This window comes from Eurytemora carolleeae, unplaced genomic scaffold (genome assembly GCF_000591075.1).
Source record: "Eurytemora carolleeae unplaced genomic scaffold, Eaff_2.0 scaffold549, whole genome shotgun sequence".
In the NCBI taxonomy this organism is placed as follows: domain Eukaryota; kingdom Metazoa; phylum Arthropoda; class Copepoda; order Calanoida; family Temoridae; genus Eurytemora; species Eurytemora carolleeae.
The window spans coordinates 162,467-182,298 of NW_019396439.1; the positions used below are offsets into that span (position 1 = coordinate 162,467).

The window sequence follows — 19,832 nt, forward strand, 5'->3', positions numbered from 1 at the left end:
AAATCACCTATACAAGAACCTGGATTTGAAGTTTATGGGAGCAAACAATAAACTCACTCAGAAAACTATTCAAGGTCTCCACGACCGTACCAAGTCTTTACAGTTCAAGATGTTCCTGTCCTCCAACGTGAATGTTGCCAACAAACCTGTGAAAAAGATAGAGAAACATGAGGAAGAAGGCATCGTATCCACACTCGACTATGCCTGGGAGAATCCTACTAGCCTATCTCAAATCTCTGATGGTCTCCTGAACTACTCTACTGCTCTCATGCACATCTGGCCTTATGATCCCACTGGTTTGATTATCATGAGGCTTGTAAACAAATACAACTATGCTTCAGCCGCACCCACTATGTCAGAAAGGATCTCTGTTATCTCAAGTTTCTTCAACATGGTCCTCAGGGAGAATGCCACCAGGGCCATCAGGAAAGATGTAATCATGAGCCATCAGGAGCAGGAGGAAATTTTAAAATCAATTCTCACCTCCTAAGGTTATAACAGCTCCGTCCCTGTCTTCTCCAGGCTCCCCAGATCGGACTCAGACTCAACTAATAAACCTAGGTTTGTTCAGAATTCTAGACCTGGCTCCTCTAACCCTACCACAAACAAGTCCAAGATCAACGTTGTTCTCCACCTTGGAAACCCCATATGCTTCAACTACAATACTTGAACATGCAGGAATCCGTCCTCATCCATCGGCTGCAGAGATACCAAGAGTGGGAAAGATTACGCACATGCCTGCAACAAATGGCTCATGTCGAGAAACACTCACTGCTTCCAAAAGCACCCCAGGTTCAGCAGCCATTAACCTATAATTAATCCTTTGATCCTCTAATTAGCGTTTATTTTTCATTTATTCACACGGTTTATTTTTTGTTCTTATTAGCGTTTATTTTTTATTTATTCACAGGATTTATTTTTGTTCTTGATCTTACACTTATTTTTCACTCACTTACTTGTGTTTATTAGTCTTTTTTCTCATGTTTTTTTTTAGTTACGGTTTTCATTGTAATATTTGATTTTTACTCCTTCATTTGCAATGAAACTTTTATACATCTGTACTTCCACTTGTTGGTGGTTTTTGATCTCTTATGATCTTATTGTTGTATTGTTCATTATAATCATTTATTGATCTTCACTTTATGTTACATCGGGCTAATTGATCTTTACCTAAAGTTGTTGGTTCGATTTTGTTTGATCATTATAAACATTTATTGATCCTTAACTAATTGTTCCATGGCTAAATTGATCTATGCTTTATTGATCTTCCCTCGAATTGGTTGATCTTCATTTTTACTGATCTTTACTTACTGGTTCTTTCCTTTTTTCATTGATTTATATTCCATGTTATATGTTATTATAGTTTATTGGCCACTAATTAATTACCAAGGTTCTTGGTTTCTCTACTTGTTGCTATCCCTCCCTCTTACTAGCCAAGAATCCTCTATTCTAAATATTGTTTTAAAACTAAAAATTTAAAGAAAGAAATTCAAAACGCAAAAAACAGATTAATTAGTAAAAATTTTAGTATTTACAGAGAGATTTGAAATACTAGATTTCAACATTTGTTGCATGCATTGGACAATTTGGCACATCCGAATGTTCTCCCCTACTCTATCTCCTTCTAAAACACAACAGTTGCATCTCTAATAGATTTTTTTATATATACTACCAAGTTTACCTTGTATTTCTGTATTTTCAAGTATATTAACAACAGTAGAGGTTATCTCGGAGTCCTTGACATCTAATTATTTATTTCATATTCTCTGCCATTTTATCTAAAAAATAAATTGATGATATTTAATGAAATACAGAAAAGGCAACATTTACTGCTTTTAATAAGTTCAAATAAACAAAAACAAAAAATCAAAATTTTCTTAAATGGATCGAAAGAATCAATGTCAAGGATCTAATAAAGTCAAACGTTATTCAAGGGTTCAATTTAATAATTCAAGTATTTTATGAATAAAAATCTGTTCCCAATAAATGAAAATTAAAAGATCTTACTTTGTTTCTTTACGCATTAGGGTAAATAAAAGTTTGAACTGTTTAAATCAAAAATGTTAAAATACAAGAAATATTCAACAATTGTTTTAATTCTTAAGAGCAACAACAACATTTGAATTTTTTGATTCACAAATTATCAAATAGGAATAAATTAACAAACATGTTTATTTCTGATCCGTCTCCTCAGATTGATCGATGTCGTTTATTTATGTGTTTGTTTTCTACATGAGTCTTCTTGTTACATTTGGCTAAAGTTTAACTTAGTTAACTACTTAATTTTTAAAAGAGGGATAAATGATACAAATTCGTTTTTCTGATCTGACTCCTCAGATTGCTAGTTAAATTTAAAACATACTCTATATCTCACTCATGTTTATTTTCTACGTGTTTCTTCAGGTACCTTGCTGTAGTTGAAACAAACTCACATTCAGGACATGGATATCGCACTCCTTCATGTTTATTTTTAACATGACTCTTCAAGTTACAAGCTGTAGTTGTCGCAAATTCACATTGCAAACAAGCATATCTCACCCCTTCATGTCTATTTTCTACATGGATCTTCAGAGAAGCTGCTGTAGTTGCGGCATAATCACATTGAGAACATGGATACCTCACTCTACTGTCAAAATACTTCTAATATCGGGAATTATTGTGCTGTATCTCTGTATTTTGACACGGCAAGTACAAATAAAAATAAACAGTGTACATTTTTAGGGTTAATCAATAGTTTATTAGAGGTCGATTTATGGTCAGAATAAGGTTGCCCTGACGTTGATACATGGTTGAAATTTAGTCGCTCAAAGGTTATCCACGTGGCTGACATGTCGATTCAACGTCATTTGAAGGTTAAAAATTTAAAGGTTGGAAAATTTCAAAAATGACGTCATGACAATGTTGAGGACGATGTCGATACAACGTTTTCTAATGCGACGTTGTAACAGCGCCACAAATAGTGCGATCCCACGTCGATAAGAGGTTAAACATGATAATATACGACGATATATCCACGTCAAGGTTGCAAAGGCAACGTGGAATCGACGCTTAGTCCATGTGATCTGGTTTACTGGACAAATTATCTCTGCTAGGTTTAATTATTTATTATTTACTATTTATTATTTTCTGATACCTTTGCCTTTTATTTTGCGTGGGTTCTAAAATTAGTTTTATCAATTCAATTATATTGTTAGGTGTATTTGAATTGTTTAATTTATTTATTTAAGCTTTAACCTTTAGTCAATTTGGTTATTTATTCTCTGTTACTTTTGCTTTTATTTTACGTGATTTATAATATTATTAATATTTTTCACTGCTAGGTTTATTATTTATTACTTATTACTTATTTTCTGTTGCTTTTCATTTTACGTAGATTATAATATTATTATTATCAATTTGCTTCACGTTCCTTTCTTTTTCCTCTAACACTTGTTCAATTAGTTCTTCTAAAGTTATTTATTTCTTTCTCTACCTGTTCCTCGCTTAACTCCAATGTCATTTAAATATTGTGAGCAAATTTAATATTTGAATCTCTACTAGTTATAACCTACAATCTATTATCTTTTTCCTTCAATTCCTTTTCTTTTTGCGGTTTCCTTTTTGGAAACTTTCTTCCTGTTTATTAACTTTCTTCATTTCCTTTTCTTTTTGCGTTTATCCTCTTGGAAACTTTCTTCCTGTTTATTAACTTTCTCTTTACACAGGATGGTTAGACCCAGGAAGACCCCTTTAATCCGCAGTATCGGTTTTGATAATCCCTCAGACCTTACCCTTGCGGAGTTGCGAGCTCTCAGTTTAAATGCCGTTAATGACCTTCCTGGTTTCCTAGCGGGTGTTGGTTGGAACCTAGGGGCCTACGGCGCCTTCACTCTCTCCCTCAGTCCGGACAACCAGCGTGTCCTCAATGGAGCTTTCAATCTCATCGGCTCCCTTTTCAACAACAGGAACTACAATGCAGCCCTGTACTGGCCCACTACTACCCCAGTCACCTTATCTCTCAGCCTCCCCGACCTTAGCATTTTCCACTTCCCTAACAGCTCCCTAGTTTCTAATTATGTGCCTAGCTCCGCCCTGACTCACTCCTTCAACCAGAACAACGTTCCCTTGCCTGCTTCTAGCCTCGTTAACCTCGGGATAACTCCTTTCTGCATTAGGGCTCATATCTATCCCACCACCGACTCGTTCGTGAAAATAATTCTAACCCTGTCCCCTTCAGATGAGACTAGACTGCAGAGCCTGTTCCCTTTCCACGATGACCCCAGATTTCCAGCTATTAAACTAGGGACCTTTGAGCTCCCTATGGGACCTAGAGCTGCGGCTCCGCCACTAAACAGGCAATGGGGCTTTCCTATCGTCCCCATCCTCCTGCCTGGTTCCCCCTGGCTCGACTCTTCTAGCCTCCCTTCTGGTGCCGACTTACGTTTCGCCTTGAGTTCTATGCTCTCTTCAGCTACTCTACCAGATTCTAAGCAAAACTTCGCAACCTACAACCAACAATGTGAATACCTGCTCAGTGTGGGCCCGACCGGCCTGAAGTCGAAACCTCCGCCTATAGCCTGGCCTCCGGCTCCTCTGGTGTCTCATACCTCTGTGCTTCAAGGTTAGTTTGGTTATGCTACTTTTTAGTTATGCTACTTTTTAGTTATGCTACTTTTTAGTTATGCTACTTAATATTTTTATTTAACTTATTCTGCTCTTAATCATAATTTTGTTTGCTGTACTTGTCCCTCTGTGGATTTAATTTTCAACAACCTTATTTGAATAGTCCGACAGAGCATTTAATTAAATTATTAACAACAACTTTGATTAGTGCTACATTATATTTACCTTGTCCCTTGGTGGATTTATTTTTTCCCTCAGTAGTTTTAATTTGTCCCCCAGTGGGTCTACCTTCTCCCTTAGTGAATCTGGTTTTTCCCACAGTGGATTTCTTTTGTCCCTCAGTGGATTTCCCTTGTCCCTTAGTGGATTTTTTCCTTCCCATATTAAATTACTTAACTACTTACCTTGTCCCATAAGTGGATTTACCTGTCCCATAGTGGATTTACCTGTCCCTTAGTGGATTTACCTTATCTTTTAGTGAATTTGTTCTTTCCCTAAGTGGGTTTGTTTGTCCCTCAGTGGATTTATTCTTCCCCTTATTATATTACTTAACTACTTTGTGGATTTACCTGTCCCATAATGGATTTACCTGTCCCTTTGTGTATTTACCTTATCTCTTAGTGAATTTGGTTTTTCCCTTAGTGGGTTTGTTTGTCCCACAATTATCTTTTCCTTTTCTAGGCACTCGTGCCTTTTTGGCACCAAAGGCAGTTCGAGGAAACTCCAAATATGGTCCTAATGGCCTCTTCAGTCCCTCATCCTTTGACCATTGTCCCATTCCTCAACATCTTATGCATACCTTAAGCCATGCTGCTAACTACTCACTTACAAAACAAACTTGGTCAGTTTACCACACAGCCCAGAAAATGCTTTATAGATGTTGTACAGAAACCAATTCACGTTTCTCGTTACCCCTAACTAATGCTGATATTCTTACTTTTACTGCTTGGCTACTTGACCGTGGTGTCAAATCTTCTACAATTAGCTCTTATTTATCTGGGCTTCGACAAGTACACTTATCTAAGGGTGTTGACATTCCTTTAATTAGATCTGACCTTATCTCTCAAGTGTTGAAAGGTCAATCACACTTGGATTCCATCTCCTCAAAACATAAACCTACTAGACTGCCGATTTCCCCAACCATCCTTAGGATTCTCAAACTTGAAATTAACAACTCTCCCTTTTCTAAACTTGACAAACGCCTAACCTGGCTCCTTTGTACTTTGGCCTTTCACGGCTCATTCAGAATCATTGAACTCTTGTCCAAAACCAAACGTACTTTTGACCCTGACTTTTGCCTACTTGGCAACGATGTCACCCTCAAGCCTTTCATCCACAACAATTCTTCTATTTCTATCCTCTCTATCACTGTCAAGAGTCCTAAAGCCGGCCGCCCGCATACCTTAGATATAGTGGACATTTTTCCTACCAACACAGACCTCTGTCCTGTCAAAGCTTATATAGCTTTAGTTAAGTCCAACCCAACACCCGGCCAAACCCTACCTTTCTTTAGTCTAGCTGATGGCTCTCCCTACTCAAGCCTGGAATTTAACTCTCACTTGAAACTCTGGCTTTCCAAATACATTGATCCGTCCTTTGGCTACATCTCTGGACACTCATTTCCAGCTGGCATCCCATCTATCCTTGGGAACTTGGGATTCATAGATTCAGACATCAAACTAGTAGGCAGATGGTCCAGTAACGCCTTCCAAACCTACCTAAAACTCCCTAGAACCAGAAGGCTAGCAATGGCGAAAGCCATTGGAGGTCTCTCCCTTTGATTATGTAGGTCTTTCACTTTATGCCATGTAATCATACTTTTAAGTCTCCCCTTTTTCCTTCAGCAAATAATTCTATTTACTAGTTTACCTATTTTTAGCATAAATCAACCACGTTTGGTTTTATAATTTTATTATTTAATAATCCCTTTTTAGCACTTACCTATAATTGTATAGGGGCAGATCAAGACCTTAGCAGCGACAGTGATTCGTTACACAGTGTCGCTACTGACCCAGCTCACCTTGCCAGAGTTCTGCAAAGAGAGCTAGGTATTTTTATTATTTTTTTTTCATTAAATAATTTCTTACCTGACTTCAAATCTTACCTTATGTCTCAATTCTTGATAATTTTAATACCCAGCTTTAGCCTAAATTTTTGAAAATTGCATAACAATTTTGCCTTTCATTTTGGACTACAGCCTTAATGGTCTCATGCCATATATTTTGCTTGCGCTAATTTGTGCTTGTTACTAGATTCCCACACTGGCCCTAGCCGAGGAACTTTTGTTAGCAATCCTGTTTCCGACCCAGACTCTGAACAAGAGCTCCTTGATCCAGCACATGTTTACTCTCAACCAACTGTGCAGTTTTCTAACAATGTGAATGTCAACCCCACCATGGTTTCTGACAATATTAACTTGTCTTCTATCCCGGTCTCTAGCAATACTATCCCTAGTTTAGCCACCTCCAACCCACTAACAACCTTACCTAGCATAAGCCACCCACCTAGTTCAGACCCTTCCAACCCACAACCAACCTTGCCTAGTGTGAACCAACAACCTCCACTCACAGCTTCTCAACTAGCCTTTCTTAACGCTTATTCCAACCCTGCCAACCCTCGCAGCTCAAAACCCTCCAAAAAATCTAAGAAAAAATCCAAGAAAAGCAAAAAGTCCAAAACCGTCTCTTCTCAGTCTTCTACTTCTCCCTCTAGCAGCTCCAGTAATGACTCCTCTAGCTCTTCTAGTTCCGATGATGAGTCTACAAATTGGAGCGTCCTGCGAAATATCTGGCCGGTTGAAAAGAGACCCCTTGGACTTCAAAATAAGACTGCTTTCAACGCTATTTCCTTGGACAATCTTCTATGCTTAGCGAAGTTTGATAGACAAAACCTTAAGGCTATCGAAGGCGACCTCTCTACCAACTTTAACCCAGACAGGAAACCTAAGACCACTTCGTACAAAAAGGCAAAAGATAATGGGTTCAAGAAGCTCCATCCTGCTCGCTTCCAGCGGTACCCTCTAGCTAATCTGAAGGACTGGTGGAAACACATGCCCAAGACCAGAAATCACCTATACAAGAACCTGGATTTGAAGTTTATGGGAGCAAACAATAAACTACTTAACTATTTTACTTGCAGTACATCTGCAGCTTTCTTAGTTATTTTTACTTACAGTACATCTAGAGATTTCTTAACTATTTTACTTGCAGTACACCTGGAGCTTTCTTAACTATTTTTACTTGCAGTACATTTATAACCTCGTTGATCAATACAGTGTTGACCGATATGGTGTCTTAGCTATTCTACTTGCAGTGCAGCTGGAGCTTTCTTAGCTATTCCTGTGCATTTACATTAATTCTTTACTGCTATACGCCTTTGAAGAACTTTAAAACAATTTTTTAAATAAAATAATTTAGATTAAATCTTTCTGCTATACGCCTTTGGAGAACTTTGAAAAAATATTTTTTTTTTAATAAAGTAATAATCAAAATACATGTACTGTTATGATAAAATTTTAGGTTCAAATTTTTAATACTTCTACCTGTTACACCATAACAATAATTTTATTGCCAATATCGTTATATGGTTCTAATATTATACTTACGTAAGGATCTTATATATTTTAAATTCTAGGATTACCAAAAAAGTTAATTGCCTCCGTTTTCAAACGTCGTCTTACTCTCTTTTCTCTCCTTATTAAATTATTATATTTTTACAAAATATAAATTAATCTTCGACACAATCATGTAATGTATCAAATTGACACTTTATTAACAAATGCAGTTTATAATTCAGATAAACCTACATTGACCTGTATTGCGGACTTTAAATGTCGTCGTAATTTCTTTTCTCTTGAAATTTACTAAAAATTATTCGCGGCATTGTCAAAACAATCTACAAACTCTTCTTTATAAAATAGTGAGTTTTTATTTCTTTTTTCCATTTTTTGTTTAGTAGCATAACCTATAACCTGTACTAGCATGTTTAAGTTCGTTCGCTTCCTTTCTATCTATTATAGTAGCATAACCTTTATCGACAGAATTCAGTCCCCAGACCTTGTCGACTTTCTCCAAGCTCAAGCACCTAACCGATCAAATCTTGTTGACTAAAATCGCCGATCTTCCACAAAACAAGACTTTCAAACCAAAGCATAACTTACCCACCTTAACGAACTACCGCTCTACTGCTCCAGCTCATTTCTGGAGCGCCTTTCCAATAAACTTGTTACATCCAGCAAAATCTTCCGTCAACCCGGACTTACTGTTGCATCTACTAATTGAGACTAATTTTCCTAACCTAAAACTTGCAATGGCAATACACAATGATCTTAAATATGGTGCAAAAATTGGTTGCAATGGAACTTTCAGACAACCAACTTTCGCTACTAATGCACCAAGTGCCTACACAGATGGACCACAAGTCAGTGATGCCATTGCTGATTGGCTCAAAAAAGGATTTGCGTATGGACCAGTTCCTTTGGACCAAGTCCCTACTAATGCCAAATTTTCAGGTATCATGACCAAACCAAAACCAAATGGTTCTGTCAGGATCATACTTAATTTAAGCGCTCCCCTAGGCTCATCTGTCAATGAAGGTATTAATCCTTCAGACTTTCCGACCACTATGTCTTCTACCACCGCCTGGCTCAGGGTGCTACGTACTGTTGGCAAAAACGCAAAAATGTGCAAAATCGATTGGGCAGACGCTTACAAACATTTAGCAGTGCACCCAGAGGACACTGATCTGCAATGGTTTACTTGGGCTGGGAAAGCATTTAAAGAACTCTGTCTCATCTTCGGTTGCGCCAGTAGCGCCGGCTTATTTGATAGGCTGGCCAAAGCGGTCCTACACATAGTGCTTGTCAAATCAAACTTCCCTAAAAGCCAAACAGTACAACACTTAGATGACTGCTGTGCTGCCGCACCAACAAGCTCCTCATCTTTGGAATACTTCGACTTCACCTTTACAAAAGTAGCTGCAGCACTAGGTGTCAAACTTGCACCTAGAGACGACCCTGACAAGTCCTTTAGCCCTTCTACTTCTGGCTTGGTCCTAGGAATTCGCTATGATACTGTTTCCTGGACCTGGTCCTTGAGCCAAGATAAGCACATTCGTCTTTTACATGACTTAAAAAACTTAATTGAGTCAGAGACAACTACTCAGCTAAAAATTTGGTCCATAGTCGGGAAACTTATACACATCAGACCCCTTATCCCCCTTGGCAAATACAACTTTCATCACCTCCTTAAGTTTAACTCTGCTTCAACTAACAAAGATGAAGAGTTAACCTTATCTAGCCAATGCAAACAGCAACTGTTCTTCTGGTACACAATGTTAAGACTATGCCCAAATAACATTTCAATTCCAGACCCAGACGTTAAACTACCTTCATGGGCTATTAACGTTTACTGTGATGCAGCGGGGGGCTCCATGGACTCGCCTGGACTGGGTGTTGGAGCCGTTACAGACAACTGGTGGGTCTATCTCCCCTGGTCTCGTGCTATCAACCTGGGCAGAGCCACTTCTTCCACCAGGAAGCTCAACAGAGCTATGTCAGCTTTAGAATTAGTTGGACCACTACTTATCCTATCTAGTGGTAGTCCCTGGTGCAAAAACAAATCAGTCAAAATCTGGGTCGACAACTCAGCTTCCGTTTTCATTTGGAATAAAGGCTACAGCACTTCTTGTAATATCTCCACCACCCTAGTTAGTTCCATCTAGTTCACCTCCCTACTTCCTACTTCCTATCTCTTCCTCTTTCTTACTTCCACAGCCTTCTGTACTCCTCAGGTAGAGTCTGTTCAGTATAATTTTTACTTTTTTTGCGTCTTCGTTAATCGTTATTTTAAAAAAATCCAATTCTGAAAACTCACCCACCCGAATTCATGATTTTGAACGTCTACTTTGCACTCGTGGAAACGTTTTATATATCTTAAATGAACCCTAAAAAGATTTTCTACAATACTGCATACTCAGTTCAGCCATCATACATTGCCGGTCACTCCCTATAATAGGGAATTGTTAAGGGTGAGTCTGAAGGTGTGAGCCTAAAAATGTAAGGGTCCCTTCTATATTATATTAAATATATAGTAAAAGAAACTCTTAAAGAAACAGTTAAAACGTTCCTGTATGGAAATAAAGAATTACTCTTATCCCTAACTAATATATATCTATAACATAAAGCTCTTCGCTCATACATATATATTTATATAATAATCAATTTATTATTCAATCAAAAAATAGAATTAATATATATTTATATGTTAGCTATAGATAGCCAAACGGCACACTAGGGCAAAGGCTAAAAAAATTTCTTCAAAATTCCTTTTTTTAATTCCACGGGCAACGCCGGGTTTTTTAGCTGGTACATTGTATATAAAAGACTGATGAAAAGGTTTCCTTTCAGTCTACACATACAGGATTTAAGAAAACTGATAAAACCTAATTGACAAGAATCAGTTAACAGGTTTCCTTTTAGCTTTATAAACATGGTAAGAGAACTATTCTTTTTCAGCCCATAAATATAAATAGAATTTAAAGGAACAGAGGAGATCTATCTAAAGCTGTCAAATCTAACAAGAGCGAAAAATAGATTTAAAGGATTACAGATAACTTTAAATTAATCTAAGATTTCCTAAATGTTTTTTAAAGGAATCGAGTTTTTGCCACAAACTCAATGTTTCGAATACATAATACATAATTAACTTGTAGTTTAAAATTTTAAAAGTCTACGAAATCGAGCTGTAAAGATATAGGGATTAGAAAATAAGAGTTAATGGCGAAAACTAAATTACTTTCCTGAGATTTCTACCTGTTTTTCTTCAAACATCTCTCTAATCTCACTGTTGACAACATCGTCATCCTTCCTGAGCTTATACAGCTCTGTCCTCGCCTCATCCTCCTGCTCTAAACTGATGTACACATATCTAAACATAATTAAATTGATACTGATTCATGGGATCCTCTTGTCATAATCATAATTTATCGCACTTCTCAGTAATAATAGCCATTCCTTACCGTGGCTTTTAATCTGAAAGTATGCCACAGAAAACCGTTTATGCAAAAATTTGTCAATAAGGAAAACAAAATGTAAAACTTCCAAAACCTTCTAGAACTCCTGGAAGATGGGGAGAGGGGTCTAGTTAGATTTAAACCAGAAGGATGAGTTTTAAATAAGGAAAGAATTCAACATTAGTTTCAAACTAAATTTTCTAGATAAAGAATAATGAGGTAAAGGGACTGTAAGCGTAATTTCGAGTGACTTTCCATTTAAAGAGGGACATCCAAAGAGAATAGATCTCTGTTCTGTGGGGACATCCCTGATTCATAATGATTTTTATTATTTTTACTATTATTGGAACACACAATAATCACTTTACTAACCTGGGAGATCTAGGGCAGAACATTAGGAGGATCAGCTGAAGGGCGGGGGGAAAGGCGGTAATCGCCAGCAACCACGCCCATCCCGCCTCATTACCAAGAATTTCAGATAATCCTAAAATCTGAACGTATTTAAATTTAATATTTAAAGTAAGTTTATAATCAAGCTTTTTTAAGTTTCGGTTCATACAAGAGATAAGTGTGAAAAAAAACTATTTACAAAACACAAAAACTGAAAAGAAATGAAAAAGTGGCAACTAATTTGCTGTAAAACAAAAAAACCAAAATTTTATTTTGAACTGTTTCATTTCATGAAAATGGCAAGTATTTATAATAATTGAAAGCTAATTACTTTAGCTCTCGATCTCGACCCATGAACGTTATATCTGATGTTCCTAACTCGAGAAATTGATTTACAACGTTGTCAAATTTATACGAAAATTAATATATATACAATTTTGTATAAAAGTAGTTGGTTTAGATAGATCAAATTCAGCAAGTAAGCAACCAATCTGAAAACTATGATATCCCAGAGAAAGGTTTACTCCAATTCTATCTTATACTTGTTATTTCTATTTTTTATAGATTTAATTCATAATATTATTTATACGTCCGTATTGCTTGACCGGAAATTCCACCAATGGCAGTGCAGTAAAGTGGTCACGTGATACAGGCGGAGACACGTGACCAGTATACTGCTTTGCCATTGGTGATAGTTCTGGTCACGTGATTTAAACTTAAGATTTTCCAAATTTTACATATATGAACTTTCGTATAATTTAAACACAGTTTATATCAATTTCTCGAGACAGGAACATCAGATAAAACTTTCATGGGTCACGATCAAGAGCTAAAGTGATTAGCTTTCAGCCTATACCCCCTTTCATTTTTCCTTTACAGTCCCTTTAAGGTCGTCCAAATATTTCACAGTTTTATGAGTCCCACTGTATCAGAGTTTAATTTACGTTCTAAGAATCTAAAAAGGAAAAACTAACCTGAGATAAAAATATCCCTGATGTTACTGCTAGTTGATTTAGTACACCAATACCACCCCTCAGGTTGACCGGAGCTATCTCGCTCAGGTAAAGGGGTGCAACAACGGTATTTAAACCAGCAGTAAATCCAACAAGTAACCTGAACAAGAAATCAAGATTTAAGAACAGATGTTCTTATATAATCCTAAAATATATTTTGTTGCCATGCCCTGCACTGTACAGATGTCATTTGAAGTGTAAATACGAGTTTTTGTGGAAAGTAAATCTATTTCAAGAGAAACTTCCTTAGTTTCAGTAAAAACATGATCATTAACAATAAAATGTTCTTTTCTCTGAAATATGTCTAAAATAATGCACACCCTACGGATGTACGACATGCACTAAACCAGGGAAAAATAAAAATGTTTAATTTAATTTTGAAAGATGTTGTAAATACAACCAACCTGCCGACTAAAAGAACCTCCCATGAGAAGAGAGGTTTAGATATAGCTGTAATGATCCCTCCTAGAAGCCCCATAACCTGGCTGCAAAAAAAATCAAATCCTTCAATAAATGATAACTTAAACTTAATAATTTACCGCAAGAAAGTGGAAGCAAGTTCTTAAGCAAAGTCACGGTGTCCTGCATGGAGCGAACTCTTGCATGGGGCGGACTCTACCCTTAAAGCTTTAACCATTTTAACACAATGTTAGACATAAAAAGCAATGTTAAAACATAAAAAATTATTAGTTGACATATATTAAATACGCATTTAGTTCTTAAATGTATTTTAAAGGGGGTAACGGAAAAAAAATTATTTCCTCTTGAATGTCGTCTTTCTTTTAAATCATCAAACAATTAATATTTACTCGAGACATAGATAATTTTTACTGTGTTTTAAAATCAAAATACATAAATAAATATCGGAAAATGTCAAAAAATTGCTTTTTAATGTTTAACAATGAGTTGAAATGGTTAAAGCTTTATGGAGAGTCCGCACCATGCAAGAGTCCCCTCCATGCATGACACCGGAATAAGTTTTAAAATAAAGCCGGCCCTCACTTTGATTTTTATAAAAATTATATTTTTAATTTATTATCAACCTTTAATAATGTAGAAAGAGATAAAAGCATTTAAAAACTAGAAAAAGGAACATAATTTATCACGTGGTGCTTTGCCCCGGATTCTTGGCATCTACATGAAAATAAAAACGCGGCCGCTTTATTATTCCGAACATTTCTAGTAGCGAAGTTTTCTAAAATATATTCCAGTGACTGTAGGTTTCTCTCCTATATTTGTCACATAAATTCAATGACTAGTATAAAGAGAATTTAGGCCAGAATCCGATTAACCTGCCAATTTGCTGTATTAAATTATTTGTTAGTTAACAGTTTGTGGCAGCCTATTTGTGAAGAGGGAAAAATCTCTTCCCCCGAAACCTGAACTGAATAAAAAATCTCCCCAACATTTTAAAAATAAGAAGAAGCTTTTGAATTTAGTCCCTGAGAATAAGTCCTCTTTTTCTACCGAGCTTGTCGGCGATTGTCCCGCCGATCATGGCACCAACCATACCGCCGACAACGAACATTGAGACTATGAGGGTGTAAATAGCGTCCCGTCCATCATTGGTTAATGTTACGTTGTAGTGGGACTATATAAAACTCATGATAAACTAAAACTCATCAGAAATAAGGAATTGAGTCTTTGTCAATAACTCTGATTTTCTAATCCCTATATCATTGCAACCCAATGTCGTAGACCTTAGATAGTTTAGACTATAAATTTTGTTATGTCAAATAGTCCAAGTTTAAATGTCAAAGGTTTACATCATCAGAATGTAAAGATATTGTTGTAAACCCCGAGTTTGATTCGGTCTACGCAATAATTAACTCGATTAGTTCATATTTATCAATTCAAGTTTATTAATAATTGTATATTTATATTTAGGAGATTAGTATTCAGCACTCAGATCCACCTCTGTATCAAACGACAGCAGGAGTTCCGCCCTTCTCAACATCGGCAAGGACATGTGAGTCAACAGTTCCACCTCCACCCTCAGATAATGTTCCTCTCTAGATATCCTCATATGCCCCTGAAATGCATCTACAATTACTTGATGTAGGCTCTGCCAGGCAACATCTATCTGACCCTCGATCCTTCTCCAGTTACTGATAACTACATCTATCCGGCCTCTGTCTGACTGGAGGCCCAGTCTCATCCACAGGAGGTCGTCCTCGTCTGCATCCTCAGGCCTATCCTCCGGGTCAGGGGGATCTACATTAGGATCCCCGTCTGAGGGTCGCCTTCTCCTGGCCCTCTCCTATCCAGATCATTCCCCCTTCATCCACAGGTCTCTCAGACACATCAGTAGCAGGCAGGACCGGAACTACAACCCCATGGTCTTCATGGTCACCCTCTAGGGGCAGGGTGGTCGTAATCTCCATTAAAGCTTTAGTAACCCTTTGCGGTATTATTAATTACTTAGCTATAAATATACTTATAATCAATCGAGAATTATTTATCTTTGTATATAACTTTACTAAGCTATTGGTCTTGCTTAGCGTTATAGAGTTATCTTATTTAGCTTTACGGAGCTATTAACTTTGCGGAGCTACTGACTTTGCGGAGCTATTAACTTTGCGGAGCTATTAACTTTATCTAGCGTGCATTGATTATCTCACTTGATGTATCAGAGATAAACAATGCCACAAACTCTAATCCATCGTTATCTATAATAAAGCTTTAGCAACCTTTGTGGTATTATTAGTTACTTAACTATTAATATAATTATTAACAATCTAGAATCAGTTATCTTTATAAATAGCTTTACTAAGCTATTTGTCTTGCTTACTTTTATAAAGCTATTTATTTTTGCTTTGCGGAGCTAAGGATCTTATTTAGCTTTATACAAATAGCTTTACAAAGCTATTTGTCTTATCTAGCTTTGCAGGGCCAAGGAGCCAGCTTAGCTTTACGGAGCTATTTATCCTGCTTAGCTTTACGGGGATATTTATCTCATCTAGCATTGCAGAGCTATGCATTGTATTTAGCTATGAAGAACTATATATTCTAGTCTGTCGGTGTAGAGCTAAATATTTATAACTAGCTATACAGAGTTAGATCTTAGTTAGATTAATCTTATTTATGAATGAGTGAATGATGTGAGCTGCACTGACCTACAAGAAGATAAGATTTATGTTATATCTTTCTTCTACTTAGGTTCTTTGTGCACTCCGTTCCCTTTTGCTTTGATTCATTATATAGAGCGCTGGCAGCATGTTCTATATATATATATGTCTATATATATATATATATACACGTGAATTCTAAGGTATTCCTAATCCGTTCTAGATTACAACAATATAGGGATAAGAAAATTTGAATTTGTGGCAACAACTCAATTCATTAAAAAAGTGTTTACAACAGCTTGGCAGACCAAGCTATGGTTAATCATTATTTTTCTTAAATTCTGATATATTTGGATAATATTGTTTTATAATATCATGATTCCCTTATGAGTATCAATGATGAACTGTTTGATGGAGTCCTCCGGAGCATTGATTACCCCGGTATTGTACCCGAAGTAGAACATGCCCAGGATAGCGCCAAAGATGGATAAAACCAGCGTCCCCGTAACATTTTTCATTTTTCACTTAAACAATCTAAAATTGATATATTTACATCAATTTTGAAATGAAGTCTAGATATGTATGCCTATTCAAACTATGGAGTAGTTAAGAGTACTCATATGTATGTACTCAAAATTAGCCAATTATTCGCTGAAGTTTGGATGTTAAAAGTAAAAGAACATAAACAAAATATCTCTCTTTATGCATGTTTCTTAACCCTGTGTCATAAAAACATTTGTTGAAATTACACTAAATTAATATGTGGCATCAAAATCGAAGACGCCTATATAAGCTCCTGGACATGATTATTGATATATCAAGGTTTTTATTATACTTTTATTCTGCCGTATTTAACTTATATCTTCACTGTAATATGAACTCTAATAAAATACAAGCCGAAACTAAAGCTATGAAGATATTATTAATTATTGGCTAAAAGTATATGAATTATTATAAAGGAAGAAGGGTGGGTTAAATTGTTTAATAGTTTTACTCTTAACTGAATTTTAAAAAGATGGCGTATAAAATTGCATTGGATTAAAATGTGTAAATATACTACCTCATTCAAAAGTCTAAATTTACTGTATCAATCAAAGAACTTGTTTGATATTTGATATACATATATTAAAAATTCTCAATTTATTAGGAATTAATGGCGACCATTATTTTTTAATTTTGAATAATTCTTGCAAGTAATAGATTAAAAAATCTATTGAAATGATTTTCCCAGCCCAACTATTTCATAACTAATAGGACATAATTTCTACTTATCACTTCACATTTAACAAGGTAGAGTTTATAGATAAGGAATTGTACTCTAATTCTAAATTCCAAATATATATCTGTAATTTGTGTTTGTAAATAGCCCTTGAAAACTTGCCTTGTAAGATCATTATTTTTAAAAGTCAAACCACGGAAAGTCCAAATACAATATTAGAAATCTAGTTAACCAATTTATTTATGGTTTAGTTTCTTGTTGATTAACTTGACGAGAATAAGAATAAAAAAAGATAAAAAATAAATTTCAAGGTTTAGATGCAGAAGTTTGAACTCATCAAAGATTATGGAAACGAATCAAAGGGGTTTCCGACTTTTTAAAAAGCCAAAATCCAAGTGAGATAGAAACTCTATATTTGTTAATTTAATGAAAACTAATCGATAAACGTAAATTAAAAAACGAAAAAAGGAAACTTCTGGAACGTTAGTTCAATTACCCTTTTGGCCAGTTTCACAGTAATCGCGGTCAATAGTAAAACTAATATTCTACAGGGTGTCCCACATCATATTAGACCGAGAACGGGTCTAAATTACGATTTTCGGGACTAATCAGAAAATTTAATTAGAATTTATCATTTTGAAAAATAATATAAGGCTTATATAAGAATTTTCTTGCGGAAAATGATAAGTTTTTCGAGTATTAAAGATTTATTTTGTCGTTAAAGTTTGAAGATAATCTAATATGATATGGGACGCTCTGTATGTATATATGTGCTGATAAAGCCCCCCCCCCCCTCCCTCTCAATACAAATCTTATACATATTCTATTAACATGTATACATAATATGTGAGATATTTTAAATTCAAAAAAATATTTTTTACGTTTGAATTTCAAGACTTTGAATTTATGTGCAAAATAACTTTCCGATGTTTTAAGTAAGGTACCAATTGATGAACAGTGACATATTTGACATTAAATATCTTCCCAAAAAAAAGGTTTGTATTAAATACACAAACAAATGTTTCCTTGACTCCTAGTTAAAAATACCGAATTCGTCAGTATTTCTGTTTGATTTTTATTATTATATTACTCAAACATCTTAACAGACGTTTTTTTTGTTCTTTTGTATCCAATAATGGAAAAACGGCCTAAACCGATCAAACTCTATCTATGTGTAATTAATCTATCTGAATTTGTATCATGAAAAACTCTATCTATGTGTAATGAATCTATCTGTATTTGTAACATGATAAAAATAATCTATGTGTACTGGATCTATCTGTATTTGAATCGTGATAAACTCTATCTATGTGTAATGAATCTATCTGTATTTGTATCATGATAAACTCTAATTATGTGTAATGAATCTATCTGTATTTGTATCATGATAAACTCTATCTATGTGTAATTAATCTATGTGTATTTGTACCATGATAAACTCTATTCATGTGTTATAAATCTATCTGTATTTGTATCATGATAAACTCTATCTATGTGTAATGAATCTATCTATTTGTATCATGATAAACTCTATCTATGTGAAATGGATCTATCTGTAATTGTATCATAATAAACTCTATCTATGTGTAATGAAACTATCTGTATTTGTATCATAATAAACTCTATCTACGTGTAATTAATATATCTGTTTATATCATGATAAACTCTATCTATGTGTAATGAATCTATCTGTATTCGTATTATAATAAACTTTATCTATGTGTAATTAGTCTACCTGTATTTGTATTATGATAAACTCAATCTATGTGTAATGCATCTATCTGTATTAGTATCATGATAAACTCTATCTGTGTGTAATGAATATATCTGTATTTGTTCCATGATAAACTCTAATTATGTGTAATGAATCTATCTGTATTTGTATCATGATAAACTCTATTTATGTGTAATTAATCTATGTGTATTTGTATCATGATAAACTCAATCTATGTGAAATGGATCTATCTATATTTGTATCATGATAAACTCTACAGATGTGTACTGAATCTATCTGTATTAGTATCATGATAAACTCTATCTATGTGTAGTGAATCTATCTGTATTTGTATCATGATAAACTCTATAGATGTGTACTGAATCTATCTGTATTTGTATCATGATAAACTCTATAGATGTGTAATGGATCTATCTGTATTAATATCATGATAAACTCTATCTATGTGTAATGAATCTATCTGTATTTGTATCATGATAAACTCTATCTATGTGTAATGGATCTATCTATATTTGTATCATGATAAACTCTATAGATGTGTAATGGATCTATCTGTATTAGTATCATGATAAACTCTATCTATGTGTAATGGATCTATCTGTATTTGTATCATGATAAACTCTATCTATGTGTAATGGATCTATCTGTGTTTGTATCATGATAAATCGGAAAACAGGTTTCTATGGATATTGTCAATATTTACTGAAGCATAAAAGATTTCCCCGACCCACCCGTATTGCTTACAACCGGCATAATCTTTTAATAAGTGATTCATTAAAAAAAATGCTAATTAA

At 35.1% G+C, this 19,832-nt stretch overlaps 1 protein-coding gene across 2 annotated transcripts in view; it reads right to left on the minus strand.

Moving 5' to 3' along the window:
* LOC111703362 (solute carrier family 2, facilitated glucose transporter member 4) overlaps nt 1-16,618 on the minus strand; it is a 20,710-nt gene extending 4,092 nt beyond the window's left edge. The window contains exons 1-6 of one of the 2 annotated variants that reach the window (XM_023475280.1): nt 16,468-16,618; nt 14,459-14,607; nt 13,421-13,501; nt 12,978-13,116; nt 11,986-12,104; nt 11,414-11,528 (exon numbers count right to left, since the gene is read on the minus strand). In XM_023475280.1, coding sequence (XP_023331048.1) covers nt 11,414-11,528; nt 11,986-12,104; nt 12,978-13,116; nt 13,421-13,501; nt 14,459-14,607; nt 16,468-16,602 — 738 coding nt within the window. In that variant the 5' untranslated portion in view covers nt 16,603-16,618. Of the gene's footprint in view, nt 1-11,413; nt 11,529-11,985; nt 12,105-12,977; nt 13,117-13,420; nt 13,502-14,458; nt 14,611-16,467 lie in introns of both variants that reach the window. The other variant, XM_023475281.1, reaches the window with a different exon arrangement.
* Nucleotides 16,619-19,832: the final 3,214 nt, after the last annotated feature.